This window comes from Artibeus jamaicensis, unplaced genomic scaffold, assembly GCF_021234435.1.
Source record: "Artibeus jamaicensis isolate MK-2021 breed Jamaican fruit bat unplaced genomic scaffold, CSHL_Jam_final contig_797, whole genome shotgun sequence".
In the NCBI taxonomy this organism is placed as follows: Eukaryota; Metazoa; Chordata; class Mammalia; order Chiroptera; family Phyllostomidae; genus Artibeus; species Artibeus jamaicensis.
This window is the reverse complement of record NW_026521977.1, coordinates 2,439,541-2,452,333: the sequence shown is the minus strand read 5'-3', so window position 1 is coordinate 2,452,333 and position 12,793 is coordinate 2,439,541. Positions and strand designations below refer to the sequence as shown.

The following is a 12,793-nucleotide window of genomic DNA, read 5'->3' as shown; positions in this document are numbered from 1 at the left end:
GAGTTTCCTTCCCACAGCGCGGTAAGAAAACGAGGAAGAGGGGAAAGAGGGTTTTTCAAGTCCTGCACGGGGTACGGACTCAGGGAACAAAGACAGGAGGAAGATAAGACAGCCACGCCAACGCAGACTCAGAAGGGCTCTACAACTTTACGCAAGTGGCCCGCATCTCGGCCGTGCTCGCTTCCCCTTACGCCACTGACTTGGCCTCAGAGCCTTCGCGAATACTGATTTGCGCACTGCGGCGGGGCTGCGCCGCAACCGAGCTTGGCCCGGTGGTTCCTCCCCGCCATCCTGCGCGGATTGGTGGCGAATAGCAGCCAGGCTGCTGATTGGATGGCGAAGGAGCCATTCGGGGCGGCACCGGTGGGTTCCGCTGCCCCAGAGTGATAAGTTCGGCTTCAGACACGCCTCAGCGCCAGCAGTGAGTCGGAGCTCTATGGAGGTGGCGGCGAGTACCGGGTGGTGGCTGCAGCAGCGACTCCTCTGAGCTGAGAGTTTCCAGCCGTTCCCGACTCCTTCCTCCCCCTTCCCTCCCCCTTTTTTGTTTTCCGTTCCCCTTCCCCTCCTTTCCCCGTCCCCGACGACCGGATCCCGAAGAGGCAGCTGCATTGGCAGCTGCTGAGTTCCCGGTGAAGGTGAGTGGAGCTGCCGCCGCTGCTGGCGCCGCCGCCGATTAGAGCGCTTCAAAATGGCCGCCCTCCACAGGCCACTTCTTCTCGAGTGGTACAAAATGGCGGCCGCAGGCGGACTCGGGCGGGGCGACCCTTTTTAGCGTTTCCTCCGCGCTTCGGGCACCTGGAAATTCTTAGCCTTTGTTCTCCCTTCCTGTTGCCGACGGAGTAGAAGACAGCAACCCTGGTGACCACGGCCGTCCTCGTGGCTGCGGGGTTGGGGTCCCGGGCAGTCAAGCCGCGGTTGTGTTCGGACAGGGAGAGAGCGTGGCCGGGGCCGCACGCGCCTCAGCGGGGAGGGACGCGGGCCGGCGCGAGCGCCCGGCCGTTGGCGCGGGACCATCCGAGCCACAGGAGTCCCGGAGACCGGCCTCCCGGAGGGGAGGTGTGTGAACTCCCGTTGCCGGTCGGGAGCGGCAGGGCCGTTCGTCGTTGGGAGGAGTGAAGGACATCCCCAGCGGGCCCTTGCTGAGACCGGAGAGGGGAGAGACAACAATGATCTGTGTCCTTTTGTCAGTTAGGAAGGGAATGGAGAGGCGACTGTCTGTCCCGTGGGGATTTATGGGGTAGGAGGGGGCCCTTTTGGAGGCTGTGGGCAGAGAGGAGGCCGCCTTCCCCTCTGGAGAACAAAGAGACGGTCGCTGCTGGGCCGGCGTGGCCGGCCACCTCTCCTCCCCGAGGCTTGCTCCTGGTGGCTCCGTGGGAAGGCTGTCGGAAACACTTCCCTAACTCGGGCCCGACTGGGAGGAATCCACTGCTCTTTTGTTCCCACGAAGGGAAGAAACGGGGCGGAGGTTCCTGCTGCCATGTTGTGGCCCTCGTCTTCCGCCTGTTTAATGCCAGCTACTGTACACCCTTGCCCCCTCGCCTGTCTCCCCTGATGCCCTCTGTGCTGGGGAGTCAGAAATACGGACAGTGAAGAAAACTGCTAGACGGTCTGGTTGTCTCTGATCTAGTCTGTTTCACTTGTCACTGAGACACTAAACTTTCGACATTTTCCACATAATGTGCCCCGTGTTGATAGTTAAATTTTCTATATTGTTGATTTCATTACTCAGTTTTAAAGGCGGTAGGATGTGGCTTTTTCAAAGATTCGTTCTTAGCAGTTGAGATTTCCATGAAAGTTCTTTTTGCATCCTTGAGCAGAGGGGTTTCCAGGTGGCTAGACAAAAAAGTATTTTACTGCCCATTTGTTTACTGTATTTTAGTTTTACGAGTCTGCAATGCAATGAAAGTTTGGTCAACTGCAGTGCTATGATCTGCAATAAATTATAGTTGAAGGAGGTTTATAGATTTGTATGTTAGCGGAGTCTAATTTGGGTATTCTTTTTTTTTTTCCTAGGTTTTTCATTTCTCCCATCCCCGTCCCTCCCCACCCCATCCATTAATATTATTCTTTTGAAGACTCTTCATTGTCAAGCCGCCAAAGTGGAGAGTGCGATTGCAGAAGGGGGTGCTTCTCGTTTCAGGTATGTGTAGATTTATTTTGGGCAATTGTTAGAGACTAATAACAGAATCAAAAGAATCGCCACACCAAATAATTCTGAATAAATGTGCTGTACATTTAATTTTATAATGTGTCGTGTTTGTTTTTATTGAAGTCCTTTCATTTTCACTACTTATTGCCATATAAAAAATAAATGTGGTCAATTATTTGGCTTTTCATTTGGCCCAAGTTCAGTCTCATGTGTGGTGTAATTTCTAAAATACAGAATAATTAATGAGATTCCTTGTCCCTCCAAATGAAGCATATTTGGGGATATAGATTCTTTTAATGTTTTCTTTTAATTAGTGCTTCTTCGGGCGGAGGAGGAAGTAGGGGTGCACCTCAGCACTATCCCAAGACTGCTGGCAACAGGTATTGTAAAGATGTCAAAACAATGAGTTTTTAAATAACAGATTTGTTTGTCTTTGTCATGCATAACAATATGGTTATGGCAGTAGACGTCGGGAATTCTAACCTTACTGGCATTTCTACCACATAACCTAAATTTAGCTTAATCATGCAAACATGGTCATGAGACATTAGAAAATATTGGTGCCCAAGGTGTGGCAGCATTAGCATCACCTGGGAGTCTGTGTTAGAAATGTGAGTTATTGGGCTCTACTCCAGACCCACTGAGGCAGAAGCTGGGAATAGCCCCAGCAGTCTGGTCTCTCAAAAGCCCTTGAGGTGATTGAGATGGACACTGTTGTTTGGAAACCACTGATTGTGTGGTTTGGTTGTAAGGCAAGTTGGGTGAAATGTCTTTGTTTAGAAGGATTTCTGATCAGTATAACATTCGATTTGTGTGACTGGATGCTATGTTTTAAATGGTCCTAATTAATTTTTACTAGCGAGTTCCTGGGGAAAACCCCAGGGCAAAACGCTCAGAAATGGATTCCTGCACGAAGCACTAGACGAGATGACAACTCCGCAGCAAACAACTCCGCAAATGAAAAAGAACGACATGATGCAATCTTCAGGAAAGTAAGAGGGTAAGTTTATAGGTCTATTTGATTCTAAACTAAAAGGCGGGAAGAATGAGTTAATTGTATTTCTTTTGTGGGTATGCTATATTACTCAGAAGACAATGTTCATGCACAAAGTATGTATTTTAACAAATACCAGTGTTGACAGTTTTATCTTAAAGAACAGTACCGTCAGTATTTGGGGGCTTAGAGTTGCTTTCGGCCTGTTTTGCTGACGTTGTCTGTCTGGTGTATAACCCAGTGAAGCACACAACAGGTCTTCTACACCTAGCCTTGATAATAAGGAGGCCCTTGTTCTCAGGGTTTTGAGCATGTGCGAAGAAAGAGTGCTTGTCAGACACTTAGGGACCCTCCCCAGTCAGGTACAGATACTATAAACTAAGTAACAGTGGTATCTTTGTTTAAACATCCCTTTAGTTAGATGGGTAAGGAGAAATGCCTTAATGTTAAAGGGAGATAATAGAGGAAACATTTAAAAGCTGTTTTTCACCTCAATTCTTTGTTGGCTGACACTTAAAGTGTGATTCCTTTTTCCCCCAGCATACTAAATAAGCTTACTCCTGAAAAGTTTGACAAGCTATGCCTTGAGCTCCTCAATGTGGGTGTAGAGTCTAAACTCATCCTTAAAGGGGTCATACTGCTGGTAAGTGAATTTTTGACTTAATTAAAGGGGGGAGAAAAATGTTTGACAAACTTAGGTTGTTTTTTTTTACATTTGCATTTATTGCTTAAAACTTGTGAGGTATGAGCTAGATAAGTTTTTCTGAATAATGATTTTTTAAAAGACCAACTAAATATGAATGGCATCCGATTTAAGAAGTGAATTTTAAATTGTTCATACTACGTGTGCTTGAAAAGTTAACCGACTTATCATTAGCAGGCTGTTCACATTTTTTCATTCTATGGAAAACACCATATTTTGATCTTGGGGATGAATTGTATGATCGTTGATAGAGCATTCCAGTGTCTGTTTACAGTTTTGATTTTCAGCATGTGTTCAACTCCAGGGAATGGGGTGGGTTGTGGCTAGTACGAGATCTGTATAACTGGATTTATTCAATATGCTATAATAGCTAACATTTAAATATTTGTGTTTTCCTACTTCATATACATTATCTAATTTAGTTTACATACTAATTCTTGCAGAAGAGGTATTCTTATTCCTAAATTATGAGGCATAGAGAATTAGTAAGAAACTTGAGATCTAAGATTAAGTCTGCAAGAAATTATTAAATAATAAGTGAATGGTTCTTTAGGTTGTCATATTTAGTTTCTAAAATGGTGTTTTCTGTAGATTGTGGACAAAGCCCTAGAAGAGCCAAAGTATAGCTCATTGTATGCTCAGCTATGTCTGCGATTGGCAGAAGATGCACCAAACTTTGATGGCCCAGCAGCAGAGGGTCAGCCAGGACAGAAGCAAAGCACAGTAAGTGGTAGTGCTTGCTTTGCCTATTTTAAAGTTGATTTGAAAGATTTCATTAATAAAACTTGCTAAATGTCTTTTATTTCTAATAGACATTCAGACGCCTCCTAATTTCCAAATTACAAGATGAATTTGAAAACCGAACCAGAAATGTTGATGGTAAGAATTATATTTGGTGCTAAGTAGTTCTGTACATTTTCAACTTAATTTTGAATGTTAACTTTACTCTTTCCTGTTTTTTTCCAGTCTATGATAAACGTGAAAACCCCCTCCTCCCTGAGGAGGAGGAACAGAGAGCCATTGCTAAGATCAAGATGTTGGGGAACATCAAATTCATTGGAGAACTTGGAAAGCTTGATCTTATTCATGAATCTATCCTTCATAAGTGCATCAAAACAGTAAGTGTACTTGGGAGTTTAGGCTTAGATAATAACTGGGTACACATAATTATTTGGGAGAAATGAGTTATCTTTTGCTATCTGAGAGAGGTAGTAGGCTAACTGAAGTATTTTAGATGGTCAGCAAAACTTGTTTCAGTGTTCTGAATATGGAAGTATGCAGTATAGTAAGGTAGGGGTAGAACTGATTACCTACCTATATAATTGCTTGATTTGGAAGGATTTTTTCAACACAGACCAAATAGAAAGGACTATGTTAGATACTGTGGGAACCGTAAGTCAGTGCAGACATATAAAACATTTAAATATAAGATTTTCATCATCATGGGTTATTTCCCTTGGTAGCTTTTGGAAAAGAAGAAGAGAGTCCAACTCAAAGATATGGGAGAAGATTTGGAATGCCTCTGTCAGATAATGAGGACAGTGGGACCTAGATTAGACCATGAACGAGCCAAGGTATGCATGTTACTAATAGATGATTTAAGTAGTGTGTATTAATATTCTAATCAGATGACTTTTGGGATATAGGGGATTGTCATATTTAGTCATTAACCTTGATTATAATCTAGAAGTCTTAAAATCCTTAAGTAGTATACATTTGCCATATTATTTCGTTTTGACTATTTTCTTTTTCTTTTATTAGTCCTTAATGGATCAGTACTTTGCCCGAATGTGCTCCTTGATGTTAAGTAAGGAATTGCCAGCAAGGATTCGTTTCCTGCTGCAGGTAAAACTGGTTTCTTTAATAATGTTTGTGAGCTCACTTTTTCTGTTCAGATTACTAAAAGTAAATTTATTATTTAATTTAAGGATACAGTAGAGTTGCGAGAACACCACTGGGTTCCTCGCAAGGCTTTTCTTGACAATGGACCAAAGACGATCAATCAAATCCGTCAAGATGCAGTAAAAGTAAGATGATCTTTTTTTTTTTTTTTTTTTTTTTTTTTTAATCAAGTGTGCTTTAGGATTATAATGGCCAAAAGACTGTCCTAAAACTTGAGACTCTCATCGTACTTGGTGGAGCTCAGAAATTATATAAATAGCACTTTGATACTCGACAAGTATTTCTGTTTTCTTCCCCTGTTGTAAGAATTTTAGTTTTGCACACAATAATGTCTAAAACAAGTATTTTATTTACTTTGTTTCTAAAGGATCTAGGAGTGTTTATTCCAGCTCCTATGGCTCAAGGGATGAGGAGTGACTTCTTTCTGGAGGGACCTTTCATGCCACCCAGGATGAAAATGGATAGGGACCCACTTGGAGGACTTGCTGATATGTTTGGACAAATGCCAGGTGATTTTGAACAAAGTAGTGGTTTGGTTAAACTAAAAAATCAGCATAGCATAGTAGTAGATGTGTAAAAAGTTGTCCGTGTATATATTTATAGGTAGTGGAATTGGGACTGGTCCAGGAGTTATCCAGGATAGATTTTCACCCACCATGGGGCGTCATCGTTCAAATCAACTCTTCAATGGCCATGGGGGACACATCATGCCTCCCACACAGTCACAGTTTGGAGAGATGGGAGGCAAGTTTATGAAAAGCCAGGTAAGAAGACACTTAAGAATATTCAGGTAACAAGCACTAAATCCTGTAACGTTTGTTATTTAGTTTTGCTTCTTAAAAAAATGCAGATACTATAGGGTTGTATATGTTTTTCTAAACCAAATTTATATCTGTGGCACTTATTTTAAACTGGGTGGAATATTTAATCCTTAAGATTAGTAAAGTGTTAGTAAAATCACATTGTAAACTTTATTTGACAGTTAGGTTAGATTTTTATTCTTCCCTGTTTCATCTTGTACTTTCTCTGGGAAAATTCAGTTAAGCTTTTCTTATGTCTTGGCTCATCTTTTTGGTACTTTATTACCATAATTTGTGGACTCCTTTTTATCTGGACTTTCTTTCTCCCTTTCTGAAATAGGGGCTAAGCCAGCTCTACCATAACCAGAGTCAGGGACTCTTATCCCAGCTGCAAGGACAGTCGAAGGATATGCCACCTCGGTTTTCTAAGAAAGGACAGCTTAATGCAGATGAGGTACATTTGCCTATGTTACTTAATATGCAACAGTTTGTTGATTTAGAAGTCTATTGCCCAATGATTATAAAAAGATGCGTTAAGAGGACTTAATGCTGGAGTTCTTGTCTTTCTCTTTTTTCTGTACTACTTTTTCTTTTCTTTTCTTTGTATATCCAGCGTCCTGTGAGCAACGATTATGAGATATGAGGGCAAGTCTTTAGTGAGAGCAAGAAAAATGTCAAGGTTTTGATTGTGATTTCCCTCCAAATAGAATGACTTAATTAAGAACAAAGCAAGATATTTTCTAAACTAGTGCAATTTTATGGTTATTTAAGTGATGTTAATCCTAGGAGAGTTCTGATACAAATGCAAGATTTAACAATATCTTACTCTTGTGTGGATCAGATCTTTTAATTTTCTTCCCAGAAATTGAACCTGTTCACATGGAATACTTTTTTGGTTATTAAAATTATATTCCTATCTGAGATTATCACGTTTGTGTAGGCTGACTTAATTTTAGGATTTGAGAACGTTGCATTTAGATCTTACCCAACTGCATTTTGTTAACTTGGATATCTGTTTTAATTGGTTTGCAATTCTAGATTAGTCTGAGGCCTGCTCAGTCGTTCCTAATGAATAAAAATCAAGTGCCAAAGCTTCAGCCCCAGATAACTATGATTCCTCCTAGTGCGCAGCCACCGCGCACTCAGACACCTCCTCTGGGACAGGTATTTGACCATAGTTTGTCAACTTGCTCTATTTCAGTACTTTCTGAAGATTTTTAAAAAATTTGTTATTGAACATTCACACTTACGTTGCTTTTTTTTAGACACCTCAGCTTGGTCTCAAAACTAATCCACCACTTATTCAGGAAAAGCCTGCCAAGACCAGTAAAAAGCCGCCACCCTCAAAGGAAGAACTACTTAAACTAACTGTAAGTTTCAAATAATGCCGTAGTCTAATTCATGGAATACTTTTGAGTTTTTAGGAAAAACATTGAAGACACTTGGATTGTGTTCTTTTCAGGAAACTGTTGTGACTGAATATCTGAACAGTGGAAATGCAAATGAAGCTGTCAGTGGTGTAAGAGAAATGCGGGCTCCTAAACACTTTCTTCCTGAGATGTTAAGCAAAGTAATCATCCTGTCACTAGACAGAAGTGATGAAGATAAAGAAAAAGCCAGTTCTTTGATCAGTTTACTCAAACAGGAAGGAATAGCTACAAGTGACAACTTCATGCAGGTAGAAACAACACTTCCCTGATGCTGTGAGAATTCTTTTTATTCAAATTTGACAACTAATAACCTGACCCTGTATATATTCCTTTTAAGGCTTTTTTGAATGTATTGGACCAGTGCCCCAAACTGGAGGTTGACATCCCCTTGGTGAAATCATATTTAGCACAGTTCGCAGCTCGTGCCATCATTTCAGAGCTGGTGAGCATTTCCGAACTAGCGCAACCACTGGAAAGTGGCACCCATTTTCCTCTCTTCTTACTTTGTCTTCAGCAACTAGCTAAGTTACAAGATCGAGAATGGTTAACAGAACTTTTCCAACAAAGCAAGGTCAATATGCAGAAAATGCTCCCAGGTAAGAGAATGCTCAGAATTTTGCTACTTAAACAAAAAGTCTGGATTCCTTGATACCTGAGTGGATTTGTGTGGGTCATACATACAGTGTGATCGTCCTGTCCAGACAGTGACCTGCATGACCTCCCACAAGTAGATTGCACTTTCTTTAAAAGTTAGTTTTTACCTGCCTTGATTTGCTTTAACTGTCAAGAGTTTCATGAATCTTGAACATTTGTAGAATTACTACCTGATGATGCAAATGGTTTTGTCTCTACAGAAATTGATCAAAATAAGGATCGCATGTTGGAGATTTTGGAAGGAAAGGGACTTAGTTTCTTATTTCCACTCCTCAAATTGGAGAAGGAACTATTGAAGCAAATAAAGTTGGATCCATCCCCTCAGACCATATATAAGTGGATTAAAGACAACATCTCTCCCAAACTTCATGTAGATAAAGGATTTGTGAACATCTTAATGACTAGGTAAGATAAAGTTGGGTCTTCCACCAAAAAGTCTGTAGGGGAAAGGATCAAGATTATTTCTTAAAAGTAGAAAATTGGCTTTTGGGTTCTAATAAGACCTCTCTCTCTAGCTTCCTACAGTATATTTCTAGTGAAGTAAACCCACCCAGTGATGAAACAGATTCTTCCTCTGCTCCTTCCAAAGAACAGTTAGAGCAGGAAAAACAACTGCTTCTTTCTTTCAAGCCAGTAATGCAGAAATTCCTTCACGATCATGTTGATCTACAAGTAAGTGCCCTGTATGCTCTTCAGGTGCACTGCTACAACAGCAACTTCCCAAAAGGTGAGATGGCTTGTGTCAGAAAGAGTGGCAAGTGTGGGCTGCTTTTTTAAGCAGCATACGAAATAATGAAACTGCATTTTGTCTTTAGGCATGTTACTCCGCTTTTTTGTTCACTTCTATGACATGGAAATTATTGAAGAAGAAGCTTTCTTGGCTTGGAAGGAAGACATAACCCAAGAGTTTCCCGGGAAAGGCAAGGCTTTGTTCCAGGTAAATCTTTTGCGGGAGATACTCGGTCTGCTTTTTCCAGTTCACTTGGTATTACTTTAACGAAGAGCCTTTAAAACTGAAATACAAGCAAAGTCATTATAGTGGTTTGTACATACCATTCTGCACTGTTACACACCACACTAAAGGAGGTCACAACAGAACTGAGTGAAGCTGTGAATGAAAGGCTTTATCCTAGTGCTAAGTTACGTGTGTAAGACATTTGAGGTAGCTAATATTTTTTACTAAAGTCATTTACAAAGATTGGGTGATTGTGCAAGATTGGGTGTTTTTTATGCCAATAAAGAGGAGATTGCTCCTAGATTTCTTATGGCTCGATTTTCAAACTTATGAAGTGCAGTTTTGCCCTAGCGGTTTCTAAAATGGCAAAGCAGGTTCCAGTCCTAATCCCACAGATTCTGATTTAATAGTTCTGTGGTACAACATCCAGGTGATTATTAAGACCAGTTTTCCAGGGGACCAGGCTTTGAGAAACACTGATTTACTACAATGTCTTGTCTTTTACTTCTTCACAAACTAGTTTTAGTCACCCATGCAGCATTTATACGTAGCTCTGTTCTTAAGAGAATATGATTGTGCAGTTTTGGAATAGAGCTGGAAATCTATTTTGGAATCTTGCATTCTTACCCTGTCCTCCACAGTACTGCTATAACACACAGAGGTTTGGAAAGAGCCACTGTTGCATACGGAAATGATCCTGAAGTATATATAACTGGAGTGGTGTCAAAGAACAGCATCTGATAACATATACACAGCTTACATGTTATCCCATATCTAAATAGTGAATACTTTTAAAAAGTAACTTCAGGGCTAATATACAAGTAATATATTTGCAGTATGTCTCGGAGGCTACTTGCGATTATAAAATGCATAGAACTTGAGTGGGTTGCTAGTTTGGTTCTGAATCAAAGCTTCTGCTTTGAGGTTTTCTCTGTAAGTACTACCTATTTTTTTAAAATTACAAATTGATTTACAGGTGAATCAGTGGCTAACCTGGCTAGAAACTGCTGAGGAAGAAGAATCAGAGGAAGAAGCTGACTAAAGAACCAGCCAAAGCCTTAAATTGTGCAAAACATACTGTTGATATGGTGTAACTGCATTTGACCTAACCACTGCGAAAATTCATTCCGCCGTAATGTTTTCACAATATTTAAAGCAGAAGCACGTCAGTTAGGATTTCCTTCTGCATAAGGTTTTTTGTAGTGTAATGTCTTAATCATAGTCTACCATCAAATATTTTAGGAGTATCTTTAATGTTTAGATAGTATATTAGCAGCATGCAATACTTACATCATAAGTTCTCAAGCAGAAGGCAGTCTATTGCAAGGATCTTCTTTGCTGCCAGTTATCATAGGCTGTTTTAAGTTAGAAAACTGAATAGCAACACTGAATACTGTAGAAATGCACTTTGCTCAGTAATACTTGAGTTGTTGCAATATTTGATTATCCATTTGGTTGTTACAGAAAAATTCTTAACTGTAATTGATGGTTGTTGCCGTAATAGTATATTGCCTGTATTTCTACCTCTAGTAATGGGCTTTATGTGCTAGATTTTAATATCCTTGAGCCTGGGCAAGTGCACACGTCTTTTTAAAAGAAACATGGTTTACTTGCACAAAACTGATCAGTTTTGAGAGATCGTTTAATGCCCTTGAAGTGGTTTTTGTGGGTGTGAAACAAATGGTGAGAATTTGAATTGGTCCCTCTTATTATAGTATTGAAATTAAGTCTACTTAATTTATCAAGTCATGTTCATGCCCTGATTTTATATACTTGTATCTATCAATAAACATTGTGATACTTGATGTAGCTGAGTGTGACTAAACTAGCATCCACCAATCTATGGGCAAACAAGACTTGGAACGTTTAAAATCTTACCTATTCTAATTCCCTTTCCATGAGGAGAGGGAATTTCTCAGGTCAGATTGTTGGAAGTAACCAATAAACAAACAGCTCCTGTGACCAAAGGCAGTGCTGAGATCACAAGTCTTGTGAATTTGGAGTACATTGCTAATGCATAGCAACAAACTGGATGACATTTATCTTTTCATTGTCATGCTGAAATACATGGTAGCCTCAGAGAGGCTAATAGCCACCCTCATGGCCAAGACAGCACAGCTTCAACCTGCGGGTATTCCCAGCAGCAGCTGCTGTGGAGTCCTAGGTACCCTCTTAGGGGAGAGCCTCTCCAGACAAAGACAGGAAGAAACCATGCTGTACTGCTGTGCCTGACAGCTTTGATGTGTGAAAGGTCTATCAGGTTCATCTCCAAGACAAGTAGTGAGTGGAACCAATATGTCATCGATTCAGAAAAGCTAGTCCTCTCTATTTTAGCAGTCTTCCTCTTCGTGGAAGTTCTCACACAAGTAACATTCATAGTTTTTGGTGGATTATGCTGAGTACAATTCAGGCCAAGCAGACTGCTGCAAATACTTCATTTCAGATAAAAGAGAACTTTGGGGAAAGGGCTAGGTTGTGGAGATAAGCCATAAATTGCATTATTCCTAGCCTGCCCAACCACCCTATCAAGGAGGGGAACAGTTTAACCTAGCAAGTGCAGTCAGTATATGGTTAGAATTCTGTTTACAGCCAGAATTATTCCAATTCAGCTAAGAAATTGGGCCAGTCTTAGGCCAGATGTGCATTTGTCTCACTGGTTGCAGAAGCTAGGTTTTCACCAGTGCCCACCCCACGCTTCAAGAACAACTTAAATACGACCCCTGGAGTAGCATTCTCATCTTGTTTTAGACTCTGAACAGTGTATTTCACAACCTACCATAGTGTGGAAAGTTTGTTATGTACCTGACGAGCGCTTTGTATAAATAATAATGCCTTTAGCATCAGTATGGAAATTTGTAGTGACTTGTCATAAAAATAAGAGTCCACATCTTCAATGCCTCTTGGGAAGAGTTGCCTACTCACATTACCTGTTCGTTCTTCATTCTCAGACAAACTGTAAACTGAAGCTTTCTCAAGATCCATACCCAGTGCTGTAGCCATAGCTTTTCATTCTATTTGACAGTAAATCATTTCTTGAGACTTCTTTCCAGGACAACAAACTTCGTTTTCTTTCCACCTCATTGGCTGTTTCTTAGTCTCCAATGGCAGATGCCTCATCTCAAAAAACAAGACACTTCAGTTACTTAACTGTCAAAGTATGCCTAACCTAAAGTCAACTCTCCGTCCAGAACTAGAAATCAGCGTGT

At 40.8% G+C, this 12,793-nt stretch overlaps 1 protein-coding gene and 1 non-coding gene across 2 annotated transcripts; both read left to right on the top strand.

Annotated features, from left to right (window-relative positions):
- Positions 1–333: 333 nt before the first annotated feature.
- Positions 334–12,433, top strand: EIF4G2 (eukaryotic translation initiation factor 4 gamma 2). Its single transcript, XM_053673147.1, has 23 exons — positions 334–363; positions 810–1,056; positions 2,017–2,140; positions 2,464–2,529; positions 3,009–3,149; positions 3,684–3,786; positions 4,438–4,569; positions 4,659–4,725; positions 4,813–4,964; positions 5,310–5,420; positions 5,608–5,691; positions 5,775–5,873; positions 6,116–6,257; positions 6,352–6,512; positions 6,889–7,002; positions 7,587–7,712; positions 7,814–7,918; positions 8,011–8,226; positions 8,316–8,574; positions 8,833–9,037; positions 9,148–9,359; positions 9,448–9,569; positions 10,564–12,433. Exons 1-23 carry the CDS (start codon positions 334–336, stop codon positions 10,627–10,629), a joined length of 3,084 nt encoding a protein of 1,027 aa, XP_053529122.1. The 3' UTR covers positions 10,630–12,433.
- Positions 7,056–7,197, top strand: LOC119040787 (small nucleolar RNA SNORD97). Its single transcript, XR_005080929.2, has one exon. It is a non-coding gene; the product is annotated as a small nucleolar RNA SNORD97 (small nucleolar RNA).
- Positions 12,434–12,793: the final 360 nt, after the last annotated feature.

What these genes read in the sequence shown, in the direction of transcription:
- EIF4G2 (XM_053673147.1), top strand. Translation starts at nt 334, where the DNA reads ATGGCGAAGGAGCCATTCGGGGCGGCACCG. An exon ending in ATCTTCAGGAAAGTAAGAGG is followed by an intron (nt 3,150 to 3,683) that starts GTAAGTTTATAG and finishes TTTTTCCCCCAG; the next exon opens with CATACTAAATAAGCTTACTC. An exon ending in TATGTTTGGACAAATGCCAG is followed by an intron (nt 6,258 to 6,351) that starts GTGATTTTGAAC and finishes ATATATTTATAG; the next exon opens with GTAGTGGAATTGGGACTGGT.